Source organism: Hemitrygon akajei, unplaced genomic scaffold, assembly GCF_048418815.1.
Source record: "Hemitrygon akajei unplaced genomic scaffold, sHemAka1.3 Scf000049, whole genome shotgun sequence".
Lineage (NCBI taxonomy): Eukaryota > Metazoa > Chordata > Chondrichthyes > Myliobatiformes > Dasyatidae > Hemitrygon > Hemitrygon akajei.
The window spans coordinates 4,044,166-4,062,697 of NW_027331935.1; the positions used below are offsets into that span (position 1 = coordinate 4,044,166).

At 44.0% G+C, this 18,532-nt stretch overlaps 2 protein-coding genes across 2 annotated transcripts in view; both read left to right on the forward strand.

Annotated features, from left to right (window-relative positions):
- Positions 1 to 1,544, forward strand: part of LOC140721024 (NACHT, LRR and PYD domains-containing protein 3-like) — a 32,545-nt gene extending 31,001 nt beyond the window's left edge. Inside the window, exon 13 of the mRNA XM_073035896.1 lies at positions 1,434 to 1,544. Within this exon, the coding sequence (XP_072891997.1) occupies positions 1,434 to 1,512 (79 nt within the window). The 3' untranslated portion in view covers positions 1,513 to 1,544. The remainder of the gene's footprint in view (positions 1 to 1,433) is intronic.
- The window catches only part of LOC140721010 (uncharacterized), an 878,357-nt gene that overhangs the window by 82,725 nt on the left and 777,100 nt on the right, over positions 1 to 18,532 (forward strand). The window lies entirely within an intron of this gene.

Here is an 18,532-nt window from a genome sequence, read left to right on the forward strand (position 1 = left end):
CATCACGTGATCTCACACTGGCGGGAAACTACATCAACCCACCATCACAAGACCATTACAACGTGCTCACCAGATACTCAATTACATCATGGTCATAAGACAGTCACAAGATACCCACGGAGTATGTAACACCTCCCTCCAGAAAGAAATTTTTGGTCTGTCAAGAGCAAATTTTTAACAACTAACTAATTACAAAAAAATACAAATGTATAAAATCTACAACATACACAATATACACAGTATTATCAAACAGCACCTTACAAATTACTATACAGTAGGAGTGTTACAAATGTTAAATATCACACCATTAAAAAAATCACATTGTACATTCAACATCTAGATAGACAGACAGCAATCACATTATCTTTGCCTTTAATATGAATTATCAAAATATTATACTCCTGTAATATCAGACTCCAATTTAGTAACCTTCTATTGTTTTTTCATCTTACTCAGAAACACTAACGATTATGATTGGTGTAAACTTTAAGTGGTTTTTGAGTTGTACCAACATACACATAAAACCTGTAGAGCCAGAACCAGACATAATAATTCCTTTTCTAGAGTTGAATAGTTTCTTTGAAGCTCATTAAATTTCTTAGAAAAATAAGCTACTGGATGTTCAACCTCATCACCCTCATTTATTTGAAGTAACGCTGCTCCTGCAGCCACATTGCTAGCATCTACAGCTAATGAAAATGTTTCTTCAAAGTCATGTGTTCTGAGCACAGGTTGATGACATATCATAGTTTTCAATTTCTCAAATGACTCTGGACAAAGTACTGTCCAAATGAACTTTTCATTTTTCTTCAAGAGGTTAGTTAATGGAAGGGCAATATCAGAAAAACTTTTACAGAATTGTGGGTAATATCCTACCATTCCCAAGAATCTTCAGAATTTTTTTTTACCAGTTTCAGTGGGGACCTCTGAAATTGCCTGAACGGGAGCTAACATACCTTGACCCTCAAAATAACCAAGGGAAGTAACAGTGGCATGACCAACTTCACTTTTAGCTAAGTTCATAGTTAAGTTAGCTTTTGAACGCCTTTCAAATAGTTTCTCCACTGCAGTAACATGTGCTTCCTGTAACAAAATCGTGAATAAAGGCATCTGTATCTTTTAACACATGAATCATTCCAAATGATTTTAACAGCATGAATCATCCACTGGAAAGTACTTGGGGCATTATTCATCCCAAATGGAGGAACATTATATTTATATAACCCAGATGGGGTTACAAATGAAGAAATCTCTCATCCTGTCTAGGGATTGAATATTCTTCTCTTTTCGATACAGCATTAACATTTCTGTAGTCAGTACAAAACTGAATACTACCATCTGATTTGGGCACCATAAAACAAGCTGAGCTCCAATTTGAATTGAAAGATCTAATAATATTATTCTCTATAACATATAGTTAATTTCCTTCTCAGCAGGTTCACATTTTTCCGTGTCAATCTGATATGGATGTTGCTTTATGGATTTGGCATCTCTAACATCTACACCATGTGAAGCTACTGTGGCTCTTTTAGGAATGTCTGGAAATAAATCCCTATACTTAAAAATTAATTGCTTCATCTGCTGCTTCTGCTCTGGCTGTAAATGAGCTAATTTATCATAAATATTTTCCAGAATTGTTGAGTTTAGTAATTTGGCAGAAACAGTGTTGGGTTCAGAATGAGTTTCAGATGAATCATCTATTAAGTTCCTAGTGAGTTCAGACTCATTAGTAACCACAACAGTCATAGTAGCAGACTGTTTCTCATAATACGGATTTATCATATTTATATGACATTGCTGGGTTGGCCTTCTTCAATCTGGTATCTTTATCACATAACCCACATTATTCACTTTAGACATAATTTCATAAGGATGACTCAATTTAGCTTGTAAAGGGCTTGTTTACACCGGGAAAAGAATGTACACCTTATATCCAGGCTTAAATGACCTCATCCTAGCTTCCTTATCGTACCAGGTTTTCATTTTCTCCTGAGCCAATTTTAAATTTTCCCTAGCTAAGCTACAAGCTTTATGGAATCTATCCTTAAATTTTTAAAAATAATCCAACAAATTAGTGTATACCTCTTTATTGATCCACTGTTCTGTTAATAAGGCCAAAGGTCCTCTAACTCTATGCCCAAACACAAGCTCAAATGGACTAAAACGTAATGAATCCTGTACTGACTCCCATACTGCAAATAGAAGTAAGTATATGCCCGCATCCCAATCATTTTCATTTTCTACACAATATTCTACACAATATTGCTATTCTGGATGTTATGCAGATGAGGTAATCTGCTTAGCTTCCAGCTTATAAATTATCTGTTGAAACAATCCAGGCATAATTACTACATTGATCAGATTGTATTTCCTTAGGCAACCCAAAATAAGTTAAGAATTTTATAAGAGCTTTTGTTACAGTTTTCTTCACCCCTTGAAGACCACACAAGGGCACAATATGAGCTAAAGTTAAAATCTCATTCCGATAAACTTTAGGAACAACCTTCCAAGCATCACTTGCAGCAATTGTAGGTAATCTCCACTCCCTCATTAATACTCCTTTCTCAAAATAATAACCCCCTACTGGCACCTTCCCAATTTTATTATCCAGAAGAGCTTGTACCTTTAATTTAATAATCTCAGGGTCTCTACTCTGCTCTGCTATCACCTCCATTTGAGACAGAGACAAAACTTCATGGTCAGACTTTCTCCAAGAATCTTGATCAAACAATGAAGGTAAGAAAGTTTCTGACACATCCTCAAAATTCGAATCTCGAGTTGAACTGTCATGGGTAACAACCTCATCCTGCACATCAAGATTTTTACCCATAGCTCGAGTTACAGCACAGGAGGAATCAGTGTTAGAATCCATCCATGGTTCCTCTGACTTTATTGGCAAATGCGCTTCAGGAAAATCTTGTCCATCGCTAAGTCATTCCCTAACAATAGAGAAACATCATTCGCGGTTAAGCTGGTTGTAGTCGTATTTTAACAAGTCCTGTAACTAACCCCGAACTTAAATTTAATCTATGCAATGTACAGGCATAAGGGCACTCCCAACACCTCGTATATAATTTAGCTCACCAGTGTCAGACTCATCATTAAACTTTAACACACTGTCTAACATTAGTGATTGAGAAGCTCCAGTATCCCTAAGGATTTCGATTGGCACCGGAGTGGAACCCTCGTTCAAGGATACAGATCCTTCAGTTAGAAAATCATCATATCCTCCTCTTAACTTGGTCACTCTGACAATGTTTCAGAATGTTACACAGAAGCATTTCGTACTGCTTCCTTCTTCAATCGGAAACAGTTAGCTATTACGTGACCAGGTTTCTTACAATAATTACATATTACTATTTCCTTCACGAGGAAATCTGCAGATACTGGAAATTCAAGCAACACACACAAAATGCTGGTGGAACGCACGCAGCAGATCAGGCAGCATCTAAAGGGAGAAGCGCTGTCGACGTTTAGGGCCGAGACCCTTCGTCAGGACTAACTGAAAGGAAAGATAGTAAGAGACTTGAAAGAAGGAGGGGCAGGGGAAAATGCAAAATGATAGGAGAAGACCGGAGGGAGTGAAGCGGAGAGCCGGAAAGGTGATTGGTAAAAGGGCTACAGAGCTAGAGAAGGGAACGTATCATGGGACGGAAGGCCTAAGGAGAAAGAAAGGGGGAGGGGAGCACCAGAGGGAGATGGAGAACAGGCAGAGTGATGGGCAGAAAGAGAGAGAAAAAAAGGAGAGAAAAAAGCTAAATATATCAGGGATGGGGTAAGAAGGGGAGGAGGGGCATTAACGGAAGTTAGAGAAGTCAATGTTCGTGCCATCAGGTTGAAGGCTACCCAGACGGTATATAAGGTGTTGTTCCTCCAACCTGCGTGTGGCTTCATCTTGAGAGTACAGGAGGCCATGGATAGATATATCAGAATGGGAATGCGACGTGGAATTAAAATGTGTGGCCACTGGGAGATCCTGCTTTTTTCTGGCAGACAGAGCGTAGGTGTTCAGCGAAACAGTCTGCCAGTCTGCGTCGGGTCTCACCAATATATGAAAGACCACACCGGCAGCACCGGACGCAGTATACCACAACAGCCAACTCACAGGTGAAGTGTCGCCTCACCTGGAAGGACTGTCTTGGGCCCTGAATGGTGGTGAGGTAGTGTAAGGGCAGGTGTAGCACTTGTTCCGCTTGTAAGGATAAGTTTCAGGAGGGAGATCGGTGGGAAAGGATAGGGTGATGAATGGACAAGGGAGTCCCATACGGAGCGATCCCTGCGGAAAGCAGAAAGGGGGAAGGGAAAGATGTGCTTGGTAGTGGGATCCCGTTAGAGGTGGCAGAAGTAATGGAGGATTATACGTTGGACCCGGAGGCTGGTGGTGTGGTAGGTGAGGACAAGGGGAACCCTATCCCGAGTGCGGTGTTGGGCGGATGGGATTAGGGCAGACGTGGGAGAGACGCGTTTGAGAGCAGACTTGATGGGAAGGGAAGCCCCTTTGTATAAAAAAGGAAAACATCTTCGTCCTGGAATAAAAAAGGAGGACATCTCCTTCGTCCTGCTGAGCTCGTTGACTTCATTAACTTTGCCTCCAACTTTCACCCTGTCCTCAAACTTACCTGGTCCATTTCTGACAACTCCCTCCCTTTTCTTGATCTTTCTGTCTCCACCTCTGGAAACGGCTTATCTACTGATATCTACTATAAGCCTACAGACTCTCACAGTTAACTGGACTAGTCCTCTTCCCACCCTGTCTCTTGCAAAAATGCTATTCCCATCTCACCTTAAATAGGGATACCATCTGTTACTTGAAATTTCACCCCTGTAAAATTATCCGGCCCTCTCCGATTTCTCTACTTCTCTCACAAATATTATAATCATCTATCAGATCTACTCTTAGCCTCTTCCACTCCATAGAAAACCACCCCATTTTACTCAAACACCCGTTATCGTCCTCTAATCCAGGCATCATCCTGGTTTCCATCTTCAGTATCATCTACAAAGCCTGGGCATCCTTCCTTGTGATGGGCCACCAGAGTGAAACGAATTGCTCCAGGTGCAGCCTCACTGTCTTGTGAAGCTCTCCATGCTAGTTTCTTTCTAGTAACACCATGAGCTCTCGTCTTGTTATAGCAAACTCATGCACAAGCACCTTATCAAATGCCTTCTGAAATCTATGTAAGCAATATCCACTGACTCTCCTTTGGCTATACTGGCTGTTATTTCCTCAAAAAAAAAAAATTGCAACATATCTGTGGGGCGAGATTTCTCATGAATGACACCATGCAGACTTTGGCCTATTTTATCAAGTCTTCAAAAGCTTCATCTTCCAACATTTTCCTCACCGTGAAGTTAGGGTAACTGGCAGATAATTTGCTGTTTTTGCTTCGTTCCACCCCCCCCCCCACCTCTTCTTAAGTAATGCAGTGACATCTGCAGTTTTCCAGCCCTCAGGAATCTTTTCAGATTTCAGTGACTCCCAAAGGACACTCCCAATGCCTCCACAATCTCTTCAGCTACACTTTTCAGAGATCTGAGGTTTTGAGCATCCATCAAATGACTTGCCTACCTTCAGAAATTCCAGCCTGCCCAGCACCTTCTCATCAGTCGTAGTAAACACAATGAATTCTGTCTCCTGGCATTCTTCAATTTCTAGAGTACTGCTGGTGACTTCCACATTGAGGACTGGTGTCCGATACCTTTTGGGATCGTGTGCCTTTTGCTTCTACTCCCCCCCCCCCCACTGCCACACCCCCCCACCCACCTCCCCCGTGCATCACATCCACAATCACTTCTCTTGTGTTCTTTATATCACTGAAAAAAACTGAGACTTTTGTGGGAGAAGACGTCCTCCCTGCTGAGGAGCGAGCAGGGAGGAAGAAGGGGAGCAGTGACAGGGAGGAGCATGGGAAAGGGGGCGATGTAACACAAGTCCCATCTCATTGGATCTTGTCTCAAACTTGGAATATCTGGGCAGCAAATTTTCATTCAGCAGTATGCACTTTTTTGATACACCTCAACATTAATACCATCACCCCCTGAAAATTAATCCATAAGCTTCAAGTGCCTTCCTTGTGCAATTGGAGAGAGACTTGAGAGATTGGGACTGAGAGAAACCGGTCAGTATATGGATATGTCCCCGAGAAACCAGAACTGAAAGATGCTGGTCAGCCATACAGATATTCCCATTAGAAGGATGAACAGACGCTGGCCATTGTGCTGAAACAGCTTAAATCACACACAGACACTCAGGCCATTAGAGGATCAACCTCAGAGAAAGAGGGAGACTGAGAGATACCAGTGCACGGATATCCCCAGAGACAGGGACTAAGACAATTGTCAATGTACTGATATCCACTGAGCGATGAGAACTGACAAGCACTGATCCCCAGAAAGATAGTGACTGAGCGACATTTGTCAATACACAGATCACCCTGCAAGGAAGGGTGGGGAGATGAGGAAGGGGCAGAGAGATAGAGAGATGGAGGCACACTGTTTAGTGTACAGGAGAGATGGGATGACACTGTTTAATGTATAGATACCCCCCCTGAGAGAGACAGAGACTGAGAATTAGTCGTCAGGGCATAGATATCCACATGAGAGAGAAAGATTGCGATACACTGGGTGGTGTATAAGAGAGAGAGAGAGAGAGAGAGAGAGAGAGAGAGGAGAGAGAGAGAGAGAGAGGAGAGACGATGAGAGAGAGAGAGAGAGAGAGAGAGAGAGAGAGAGAGAGAGAGAGAGAGAGAGAGAGAGAGAGAGAGAGAGAGAGAGAGAGAGAGAGAGAGAGAGAGAGAGAGAGAGAGCATCCTCTGAAAGAGAGGTTCTGCGAGACACTGATCAACGTACACATACCCCGTGAGTGAGAGTAAAATGCTGTGAGACACCAGTCAGTGTATGGGTATACTCTGAGCGAGAAGGGAAGGGTTGAAAGACAATGCTCAACGCGCAGATATTGGCTGAAAAAGAGTGAAACACTGAGACAGCGGTCAGTATATAGCCATACCCTTAAAGAGAGACTGGGAAACGCTGGTCAAAGTACATCTGAGAGAGGCACTGAGAGAGCTTGTCTATGTACAGATATCCCCAAAGAGAAAAATGGCCCTGAGATCACCAGTCAATGTATTGATATACCTGAGAGAGGCGCTGAGAGAAAATGGCAGTTTATGAATATACTAAAGGAAGGGAGAGGGTTTGAGAGACACCAGTCAGTGTACAAATATCCCTCTGAGATAGAGTTGAGAGGCAGCCTCCATGTATACTATGGAGAAAGAGAAAGAGGCACAATTCAGCGTATTGATATCCCACTGAGAGAGGACTAAGAGATCTTCTCAAAACAGAGAGAGGATGAGAGACAGGTCAGTATACAGATCTCCTACTGTGAGAGAGGAACCGAGAAACAGCAGTCAGTGTAGAGATCTTCCCTTGAGTGAGAGGGACTGAGGGACACTGGTCATTTTATACAGATCTCCCCCTGAGAGAAAGAGAGGGAATAAAAGACACGGGTCAGTGTACAGCTTTCCCACGAGACAGAGAGAATCTGGTCAGTGTACGGGTATATCCTTTGGAAAGAGAATGGGTTTGAGAGACACAGTCAGTGCAGAGATATCCCTCAGAGGGAGAAAGGCTGATAGTCAATGGTTAGTGTAAGAATAGACCTGAGAAAAAGAGACTGAGAGACATTGTCAATGTAAAGATATTCCCACGAGAGAGCGAGAGGGACTGAGAGACTGCAGCCATTGTAGAGAACTAATCCTGCTTTTAAGGGACTTAGAGACAGTGTACTGATATCCCCCAAAGGAGAGTACAGTGTACTGTTACGAACGATGAACAACCCTGATGGGTAGAAGGGTACAGAGTTGCCCATATGTTCCCCCCACCTTAGGAGAATCACAAACTGTTACTGTTACCACACTGCTCATGAGAGAGATAGAGAGATTAAGAGGAAAACAAGTTGGAACATCTGCTGCTGAAAAGAGGGAGGAGAGGAGCCATTAATTTACTGTTATGTCTTTTGGAGAGGGCTGTTTACTTGGTACTATTCTGTTCATTAAAATTACTCAGTGGACAGCCGGAGTGGGCTGGTTTGACGGACTAAGCCATTCAAAAGTAATTGACATCTGAGACCCCGTGAGTAGGGATAAAAGTGAGGTCTGGGGAGACACCCCTCAAACACACCAAGAGACACACCAAGAGACGCATCAAGAGACACACTAGTGAGCACTGCTTAAGTGTTGGAACCCACGAGAAGGTGTGGGGCATCGGAGACCGAACGAAGGATCGGTCAATTTTAACTCACAGTGTTTATAGAGAGGCCGGTGGGGGCTTGTGTGTGTGTCCACCCTTGCCTGGGTGACGAGTCCACCATAGAAGAAAGGTCTAGCTAAAGGACGAAGAGGTCATACCTGAATGGCCACAACACATCGACGGATCAAAAACATAAAGGAAGGTTTGACTGACTGTAGCTGTCACTGTTTGCTCGCCCTCTCTCTCTCTCCCTCTCTCTCTCTCTCCAACGGTTACAACAAAAGAACCAACAACTACCTCTGCCTACATGAACTGAACTGTACTTTATACTTTCCCATCATAATTCATTATCCCCTAGACAACGATAGAGCTTGTTTATTATTGATTATTATTATACCCACACTTTTAGGTTTAGTATTGCTAACGTGTATTATCTGTATATTTACATTGTTGACATTGATTTGTATATTTTACTAATAAACACTGTTTTGAAAATAGTACCAGACTCCAACGGATACATCTATCTTTGTTGGTAAGGCACTCAGTTACGGGGTGCGTAAAAGTAAAGATGTACAGATTTCACACAGGAACAGAGACCATAAGATATAGGAGCAGAATTAGGCCTATTAGAATGAGAGAGAGAGAAGAGTAAGGAAAGCGAGGGGAGAGGGAGAGATACTCTCTCTGTTTAGTTAGAATCTCTGAGCATAACAAGTAAGAAAGTAAATAAGTGGAGAGGACTTGGGAGGTAATTTTTGAGCAGGTGATATTGGTGAATAATGTTGGCAGATTTATGTAACATTTACCCAACAGGCTGGTTTATGTCTAGGGGAAAAGGAGATCCAGCCACTCACCAACCCCACCTCCCGTACACGCAGGTGCTGTGAGAATCAAGTTTATGCCGCACGTACACACACAATATCAAACTCACAGCAGATACCGTTATGGAATACACTTTAAAGATTTTACTAAAACTAAAAGAGTACTATGCAATGCAGTATATATGGAGGAAAAGAAAATAAAGTAAAAAGCGACAAATTATCTGAGTTCAGTCAGTTTAGTGCACATCGTCGGAGCTTAGCCATCGAACCATTCGACCCCTCGTCGCTTTCCTCCGACCTCTACGTCTTCGCACCTGGGACCACCCCGGTTCTCAACCCAGCAGCGCAGCACACGTCCACCTTCCTCGGCGTCTCCTTCCCGCCTTCCCTCAAAAGACAGCGAAACCCCCAAGCTCCCAGCCCCACAAGACAAAATAACATTCCCCATTGGTTAACAAATGAATAGAATCCCCATATCAGCAAGACCAAAGCTAAACAACTGCGAGAAAAAAACACTTATCAGACATAAAAGCATTCCTACTCTAGCAAACCAAAGAAGCCATTTTGATTACATACACAGTACATTTAAATTAAGGATAAGAGAATGGCATGGTGGTATTGCAGTTAACATAACGCTTCACAATGCCAGTTTTAAGATTGGGGTTCAATTCCAGCCACTGTCTGAAAGGAGCTTCTGGATGCCCAGTTTCCTCCCACATTCCAAAGATGTTCAGACAGGGTTATTGAGTTCTGCATATGCTGTGTTGTCACCAAAAGCATAGGAACATTAGTGAATTTGCAGAGCACATCTCCAACTCAAACTATACATTTCGATGTACATGTGTCAGATACGACGGCTGTCATCATTGTGTTTTTTAAAGAGTGGGACAGCAGAGAGATCTCAGTGGAAATAAGGGAACAGAAAATGCACACCTTCTCCCAGTCCTCACTTCCTCTCTCACCTCAGCCTTGTACCAACAGTGGGACAGCAGAGATATCTTTGTGGGGTATAAGGACACTGAAAATACACATCCTGTCTGAGTCCCAACTCCCTCTATCACGTAAGCCTTGTTTCTCACTATTACTCAATGCTCCCCTGTGGCTTCTGACCATATTTTGTCTCTGCCTCTGATACAAGAAGTCTATCATTCACAGTCTGCTAGCTTCCTGTAACACTCCGCATGTCAGTAACGAGCACATTTGAGCAGTGGACACTAACGATTTGAACCTTAATGTGCAGCGAGTGTTGGAGAGCATCCACGTGATGGACCAAAAAGAGATCAGAAATGGATCACTTCTGGTAGGAAGCAGAGAGTGATGGTGTACATCTGTTTTCCAGACTGAAGGTGTGGGACTGGTGCTGTACCCCATTGCTATTTGTCATCTGTGTCAATAACGGATGGCAACGCACATAGCTTGTAAGTTTACTGGTAACACTAAAATAAGTGTCGTGAAAGACAGTGAAGATGGTATCAGGATTTACAGTGAGATCTTGATCAGCTCCGTATGAGAACTAATGAATGGCAAATGAAGGTCAATTCAGACAGGTATAAGGTTTTGCAATTTGGCAACAATAGAGAATAGGATTTTCAGCAGGCTGACGGTATGATAGATAAGACATAGAGTCATAGAAAAGTACAGAACAGAGAAGGCCCTTTGGCCCATTCAGTCCGCGGCGAACCACTTAAACTGCCGACTTCAATCGACCTGCACTGGGACCATAGCCTTCCATACCCATACCATCCATATACTAATTCAACTTCTCTTAAACATTGAAGTATAATTCATATGCACCACTTGTGCTCCACACTCACAAAACCTTCTGAGTGAAGAAGGTTCCCCTCATGTTCCCTTAAACGTTTCACCATTCATCCTGAGCCCATGACCTCAATTGTAATCCCACCCAGCCTCAGTGGAAAAAGCCTGCTTGCATTTACCCTATTTATACCTCTCATAATTTTGTATACCTGTGTCAAATTTTCTCTCGATTTTATATGTTCCAAGGAATAAAGTCCTAACCTAGTCAATCTTTCCATCTAACTCTGGTCCTTCAGACCCAGCAACAGCCCTGTAACTTGTCGTCGTACTCTTTCAACCTTACTTACATCTCTCCTACAGGTGAGTAGATCAAAGTTGCACACAACACTACAAGTTAGGCTTCACCAATAGCTGACGCAAATTCAACATAACATCCCATCTCCTGTAACCCAGACTTTGACTATTGAAGGCCAATACGCCCTTGTATTCCCAGATCACTTTGTTCTACCAGAATCCTCACTGCCCTATTGTTCACAGTGCACAACCTACCCTGGTGAGAGACTTCAGGGTTATGTACCTTCTGTCTGGCAGTATATGGGAAAAGATGGCATGGTCTTGATGTTTGATGATAGGTGTTGCCTTCTTGACGTAGCACCACATGTTGAAACTAGTGACAGTGGGGAGGGGTGTGGCTGTAATGTATTGGTCTGAGTCGTTCACTCTCCACAGCTCCTCACATTCCCGAACGGTCATGCAGACTTGTACAACTCTATTTTTTGACCATTCTCTTTAAACGAGCAACTGTTGTGCATGAAAATCCCAGGACATGAGCAGTATCTGAGATGCTCAAACTGCCTCATCTGGCACCAACAATCATTCCATGCTCATACTCATTTTGAACCTTCTTCCCCATTCTGATGTTTGGTCTGAACAAGTGAACCTCTTAACCATGTCTGCAGGCATTTTTGCATTGAGCTGCTGCCACATGATTTGCTGATTAGATATTTGCATTAACAAGCAGAACTACAGGTTTATCTAATAAAGTGGTCACTGAGCATGTGAGAAACAGGACACTATGAATGTATTGTTTGGATTACATTATAAATGTGAGGAATACAATGTACTGTTGTATATTTTTATGAATAAAATTTACATTTTAAACGTTAGAAAGATCTAAATGGAGAGAATTTGAGATGAACAGATTGCAGAGGGATTGAGTTCTTTCGAATAAAACCCTATAAAGTGAACATGAAGCTTCAGCAACCATTCAGGCAGATAAAGGGCATTTTGTTATCATTGTGAGGGGTTAGAGCTCCAAAGGCATCTTCGACAGGCGATGATCAGAAATACGGCAGCGATCACTAAGTATCACCATCACCCAGGACACGCCCTTTTCTCATTGCTACCGTCAAGGGGGAGTTAACGGAGCTTGAACCCCCACATTCAACGTTTCAGAAACAGTTTCTTACCCTCCGCCATCAAATTTCTGAATAGGAAATGAGCTCATATATACGCCCACATAATTTCCCTCTCTTTATGAACAACGTATACATTGAAAAATACGTATTTCATATTAATATATATTTTTCAATGTAATTTATAGCTTTATAACTTTGTACTTTCTGTCTTAGTACCATAAGACAACAAATATCTAGATATGTGCCAGTGATATTAAACCTGATTCTGACATCCCCACCGTCAAACACACGACCCTCCCTCCCGGGACCCTCGGTAATCAGACTCTCCGAACTCATCCACCTCTCACGCCCAGCCACAGCTCCCTTCTCAGATGTTGCTGATTACGCCTCCGAGACCCTCGTCCTCTCTTCACCCCAATACTTTCTCTCTCTAAACAATTATCACCCCCTCCGACAGCAACATCACCTCCAACGGTATCCACACCACGCCCCTCCCTGGCCCCTCATCGAATGTCCCCTCTCCACACGCTGATTCTTAATATCACTGTTCTCTCATTCTCACACCTCCCATTCCAGATGTCACTGTCTCTCTGCAAGATACCGTTATGGGCTTGGTGCTTCGCCCCGTGTAGATTGACAGCCCTTCGAAAGGATGGATGTGGTTAAGAGGGGGGATGTTCTGGGTATGGCGTCTGCCCGGTCATAGCTGGTAAGTCTGGCATTACCCCAAGGACAGGTTATCCTCCTGCGCTCTGACTATCCAAGCCGTCAACTCAGACCTATCTAACCTCACGGCATGTGATACCAATATGGTGGGAGAGACCATTTGGGCTGTAGGCCCACGTTAGTAATGTGACTGCTCGCATTTTCCCTGACGGTGTACCGCTCCGGTTCCACACGACCCTCCCCGGACCCCAGGCGGCGTCACTATCAGCTGACAGTTTTCCACAGAGTGGCTCAGTGTTGGAAGGGAAGAGGGGTGAGCTGTTAGTGTGGGTGTGTCAGCATGCTGTTTTCACTGCCCTGGGAGCTGGTTATTCCCGGTGGGGCTGAATGTACCTTCCCAATGAACAGTCGGATTTGACAGCAGCGAGCGTTTGACAAGAGATGCAGACCAAGTTAATGCAAACAGCGTTGGCTTTATTGATTCATGCAGTCAATTTGGGAAATAGTTATACCACCGCGGGACAGATGTCAGAAAGGCAGTGTGGACAGTAGTGAGCTCCGAGAAGGAGCTGCCACAAGCCGTGGAAAAAGAAATATTAGAACCCCTGCTACCATCAGAGTACACGAGAGTGTTTACAGTTACATCAACACAGGAAGTGGATCATATCAAACATCCGCCGGCTGTTCTGCCCAGTATTTACACGGCTCTGGTGCCGAAAACCCGTGCGGTCCGACAAAAGTGGCCCGTGTCTCTTGACTTTCCGCCGTGCCCTCGCATAAGAGACACAGACATCCACTCGAACCTCAAACGTCAGTCTGGGATTCCTCGCGGTTTTGGACGTGTTCTCTATCGTACTGTTACGCCGGGAATGAAAGACATCCTAGGAAACGTCCTAACTGTCTGGTAATCGTGACAAATCGAACCAGGCCGACAAGGTAATATCATTTCTGGGGCCACATCGCATTACAAAGGTCAGATGGTCCTGTGTCAGCCGAAGGACCACAGTTGCCAACGTCCCAGAACTGGGCTCCCAATACAGCCACTCTGCGGCCCCTGTGAGAGTAGGTGATGATCCCACACGGGTTGGTCATGGGTATTCGATATCTGGCATTACCCCACGGGTGAACAGGCCAGTGCTGAGATTACTGAGTGACGGTGTTGGGAGTGAATTAACAGTGGAGAGCATGTAGAAAGCGGTGTTTAACAGGAAGCAAGCGGAGGATCCAAAGCGTCCTCGTTGGCCTCACTGGGCCGGGCATTCGAATCCGCCAGTGGCAACGAGCCATATCTCCTGACTGAAAGATATAACAGAGAGTTGAGGGGAATTTTCCTGAGTGTGGAAGAGCAGTCCCTTTACTGAAAGAATTGTTCTCTTCATCATTAAACCGGTCCCCCTCCAAAGAAAAAAACAACAGCGGCGTCACAGAAGCAACGGGTGACTTATTGCTAGAATTTTCTAAGCCAGAAACTCCCGTGTCTGTAGTCTGACTTCCTACGCCCATGGGATTCTTTGTTTCCACCCTCACAAGCAAAATCACATCCCTTCAATATTGTAGTGACCACAGGTGTACACAATCCTGCAGGTGAAGTCTAAACAACATGATGAACAGTTGTAAGGTGACCTCCCAACTCTGGGTGCCAATGATTTTACAGCTGCAGTGCAACGGGTCAGACATCTTCACCATCTCTCTGTCTGTATCTCCAATCCCACCGATCCACCTACATTTATCCAGAGGGATCCATTGTATGTCACCTTTCAGCTATCTTACAATTTGGGACCATGTCAGACCTCTTGTTTCCCTGTTCAAAACACCTGATCAAATTTATTGAACGTGATTTTCCTTCTACAAAGACACCCTGGCTATGACTAATCACTCCAACCTTTCCAAATAGAGGTGGATCCTGTATCCCAAAACCCGCTTCGGTAACTACTTCGCCTCATGAACTGGAGGGAAACCTTGCAGAGAGGTTTGATAGAGGTGGCGGGGAACGGAAACATAATTCAGGAGGGGAATGGGATATGTCAGAGGAAAAGAACAGTGGCGTATTGGGACATTGTGAGGAAGGAGAGGCGGTGAACCTACATACAGTAGGTTGGATTGTACTGCGCCTATTTTAATGCGAGAAGTGTGGGAACAAGGGAGCTGTATTTCGAGAGCAGCTCAGTACATGGAACTACGGAGATATGGCCATAACTGAGGCTTTGTTGTTACAAGGGCAGGAATCGCTTCTGGATGTTCCAGTGCTTCTATGTTTCAAACGGGACTGGGGGAAAAGTGCAAGAGTCGGATAATCTCACAGCAGCACAAATTGAGGAGTCGTGATCGGATCATTCAGTGAGTCAATGTGAATGGAGGCAGAATCCGGAAGAGTAGATATGCTATTGGAAGTATGAAGTAGACGGATCAGTTAAATAGCCAAATAACGACCGAGGAACAATTCAGGAGATTGATTTTGGAAATATGTAAGCATAAAGACATTTATTATGGTGACATTACTTCCCTTATATTGACTGGAACCTCCTTAGAGAAAAAGGTTTAGATTGGCAGAATCTTTTCGAGGAACACATAAGTGGTTTCGACTCATTGGTGGCAGTACATCTGAAGGAAACGCCATATTAGACCAATGAACCAGGTCACCTGCCATATTTCCCGATGCGATACTGCCAGACCTCCTATCACAGACAGTGACCACAACCCCTATTCTTTACCCTGGCATTGAATGAGGATAGGAAGAGACGGTATTATAAATCAGTTGATTGGTGGGAGAGCGAATTACGATGCTATTAGTCAGGAAGTTGGAAACGTAAATTGGGAAGGGATATACTCAGGGTAATGCACAACTGAACTGTGGAATTTTTTTTTAAGGAAGAGCTAGCATGTTCTTCTGGATAGGTTTGTCCCATTGAGACAGGGTCGGCTATGGTAGAGTAAAGGAGTCATGGTTGACAAGAGATAGTCCAGAGAGAGGAAGAAGCAGACTTAAGATTTAGGAAGCAGGGATCAGAGAGGTTTCAAATGAACTACAAGTTAGGCAGGCAGGCGCTTAGAAACCCAAAGACCATTTACACCTATGTGAAGATCAGACGGATGACTGCGTAGGACCGATTAGGAATAACAGAGGAAATATGCGCCTGAGGTGGGCCCAGATAGTGAAGGTCCTTAATGTATATTTTCTTTCAGTGTTCACAAATGAGAGGGAATTTTTCAAATGTGAGCACGATGTAGAAGAGGCTGATATGCTTGAACATATCGATGTTTAGAAAAAGGATGAGCTGAAATTTTCGAGAACATTAGGGTACATAAATTCCTATTGCCGGAGGGGATGTATCCCAGTTTTCTACAGGAAGGGACGGAAGATACTGCTGCGCCTTCGGTAATGACCTGTCTGTGTCATCTGGCTATTGCAATAGTATCAGAGGATTGGACATTGCCAGCTGTAATTCGTTTGACCAAGGAAAGAAACAGGGAAAACGCTGGGAATTACAGACCAGTAGGCCCAACGTACGTGTGGTCAAACTGTTGGAGGATATATTTCGACAGTATTTCTGGACAGTTGAAGAACGATAGTCTGATCATGGCTGTGAGAGGGGCAGGGCATGTCTCAGGAACGGAATCAAATTGTTAATAATTAGACAAAGCACACTGATGAAGATTTTAGGAAAACTTTCTTAGCTATGGGCGCCAGACAAACGTGGCAACTGTAGCTAGAACTAGCTTACCCACAGAAAATAGAGTGTGGTAACAGGTGGAGGGTATTTCTCTTGGAGGTCGGTGACCAGTGGTGTTCCGCAGAAATCTGTTCGGGAAGCGGGTGTATAGGCTGTTCCATTTCCAGATGACATTTCGGGATAGTGTGGATTGTGATGTAGGTTACAACAGGGCAATGAGGAATGCAAAGTTGGGCTGAGAATTGGCAAACTCTGAGCTCAATGTGGAAAAGTGTGAAGTGATACACTTTGCAAAGTCGAATTTGAATGCAAAATGCAGGGTTCATGACAGGTTCATTATCAGTGTGCAAGAACAGAGTCATCTTTAGTTTCACGCTCATAGACTCATCAAAGTTGACACGCAAGTTGAACAGGTTGTTATGAAACTGTATGAGATGTTGGCCTCAGTCGTCGAGGGGTTGAGTTCAAAGCCGCGAGTAATGTTGCCGCTCATTTAAACTTGGGATATTGTGCTCAATTCTGGTCGCCTCATTACAGGAAGTATGTAACAGCTTTCGAAGCTGAAAAACTGAGATTTACCAGTATGCTGCCTAGACTAGAGGGATATTCATATGAGGATAGGTTTAGCGAGCTATGGCTTTTCCTTTTAGAGCGAAGTGGGTGAAAGGCGACTGCATAGGGCCGTACAAGATAAACGGCATAGGTCATGTGGATGGCCAAAGACATTTTTCCCCAGTGTGGAAATAACTACCAAGAGATATAATTTTAAAGTACTTAGACGGAGGTATAGGGGCTGCCTGGCGTACGTATTTACACATAATGGTGGGTGTGTTGAACGCGGTGTCAGGAGTCCGGTAAGAGACATATCTATCAGGTACATTTAAGAAACTCTTAGACACATGGATAATAGAAAAAAAAGACGGCTCTGTAGGAATGAAGGTCTTGAGTCGGCAACAATCAAGGATAAAGGGCGAACATAGAGGTCTAGTGTTCTATATTTTCTGTTCCTGACCGACCGTCAGCGGGAGAACCCACCTGATACCGCAGCGTCTCTGATTCATTAACTGACCCGATCACAGTCACAACATTCCCCTGCACTTACCCATGCAGCAAACTACTGAACGCCACTCGCTCCCTAATCGTGGATGTGGAAAAAACAAATAAAGAATTAGAGACCGCACATCAATAAGTTAACTGTGACCAACTCTTCCCTTATCCCTGCCACCCAACGCCTGAATCCTTCCAAAGATGCTCAGCGGCAGCGCCGGGATACCAGCCCACCTTCCCTCTGGGCACACTGACCCCTTAGAAGTCAACATCAAGTTCAACAACCCCACCAAATTCCTTCCCTCTTGATGCCAGAACTGAAGAGTTCTCTGGAACTCTGACCGAGCTTCTCTCTCGGGACACACAGTGTAGCCTTTCACACCGTTTTACCCCTCGAAGGAGCAGTGTGAAAAGCGAGCCTTCTATCTGACAGCGCCAGAGCGTTCCCACCATTCCGTAGGGACGAACACACAACATTTACTACAGCGGCTCTGGTTCATTTACCGCTCCGCTCACACACAGAACATTCCACATCCATTTACACTCTTTTACCTAAAGCTACAGACTGTGTCAAGGATAAGATGAAGGTATAAAATTAGCGAGAGACTCTCAGCTCAACGATAGATGTAGTTTTGAACAATGAGCTGGAAAACCATGGACCATTGAACGGCCTGGATACAGCAGATGAAGAGAGGACATTTCCTATGAGTGATTGGGGATTGGAGCAGAGTGCGTAGCCTAAGAGAGGATGAAGAATTCCTTTCGCTAGAACATAGAATAGTACAGAACAGTGCAGGCCCTTCGGCCGCAATGTTGTTGTCGACTCTTAAACCCTGCCTCCCATATAACCCCCCACCTTAATAGAACATGCTGTAGTACAGCACAGCACATGAGGATCAGAAGA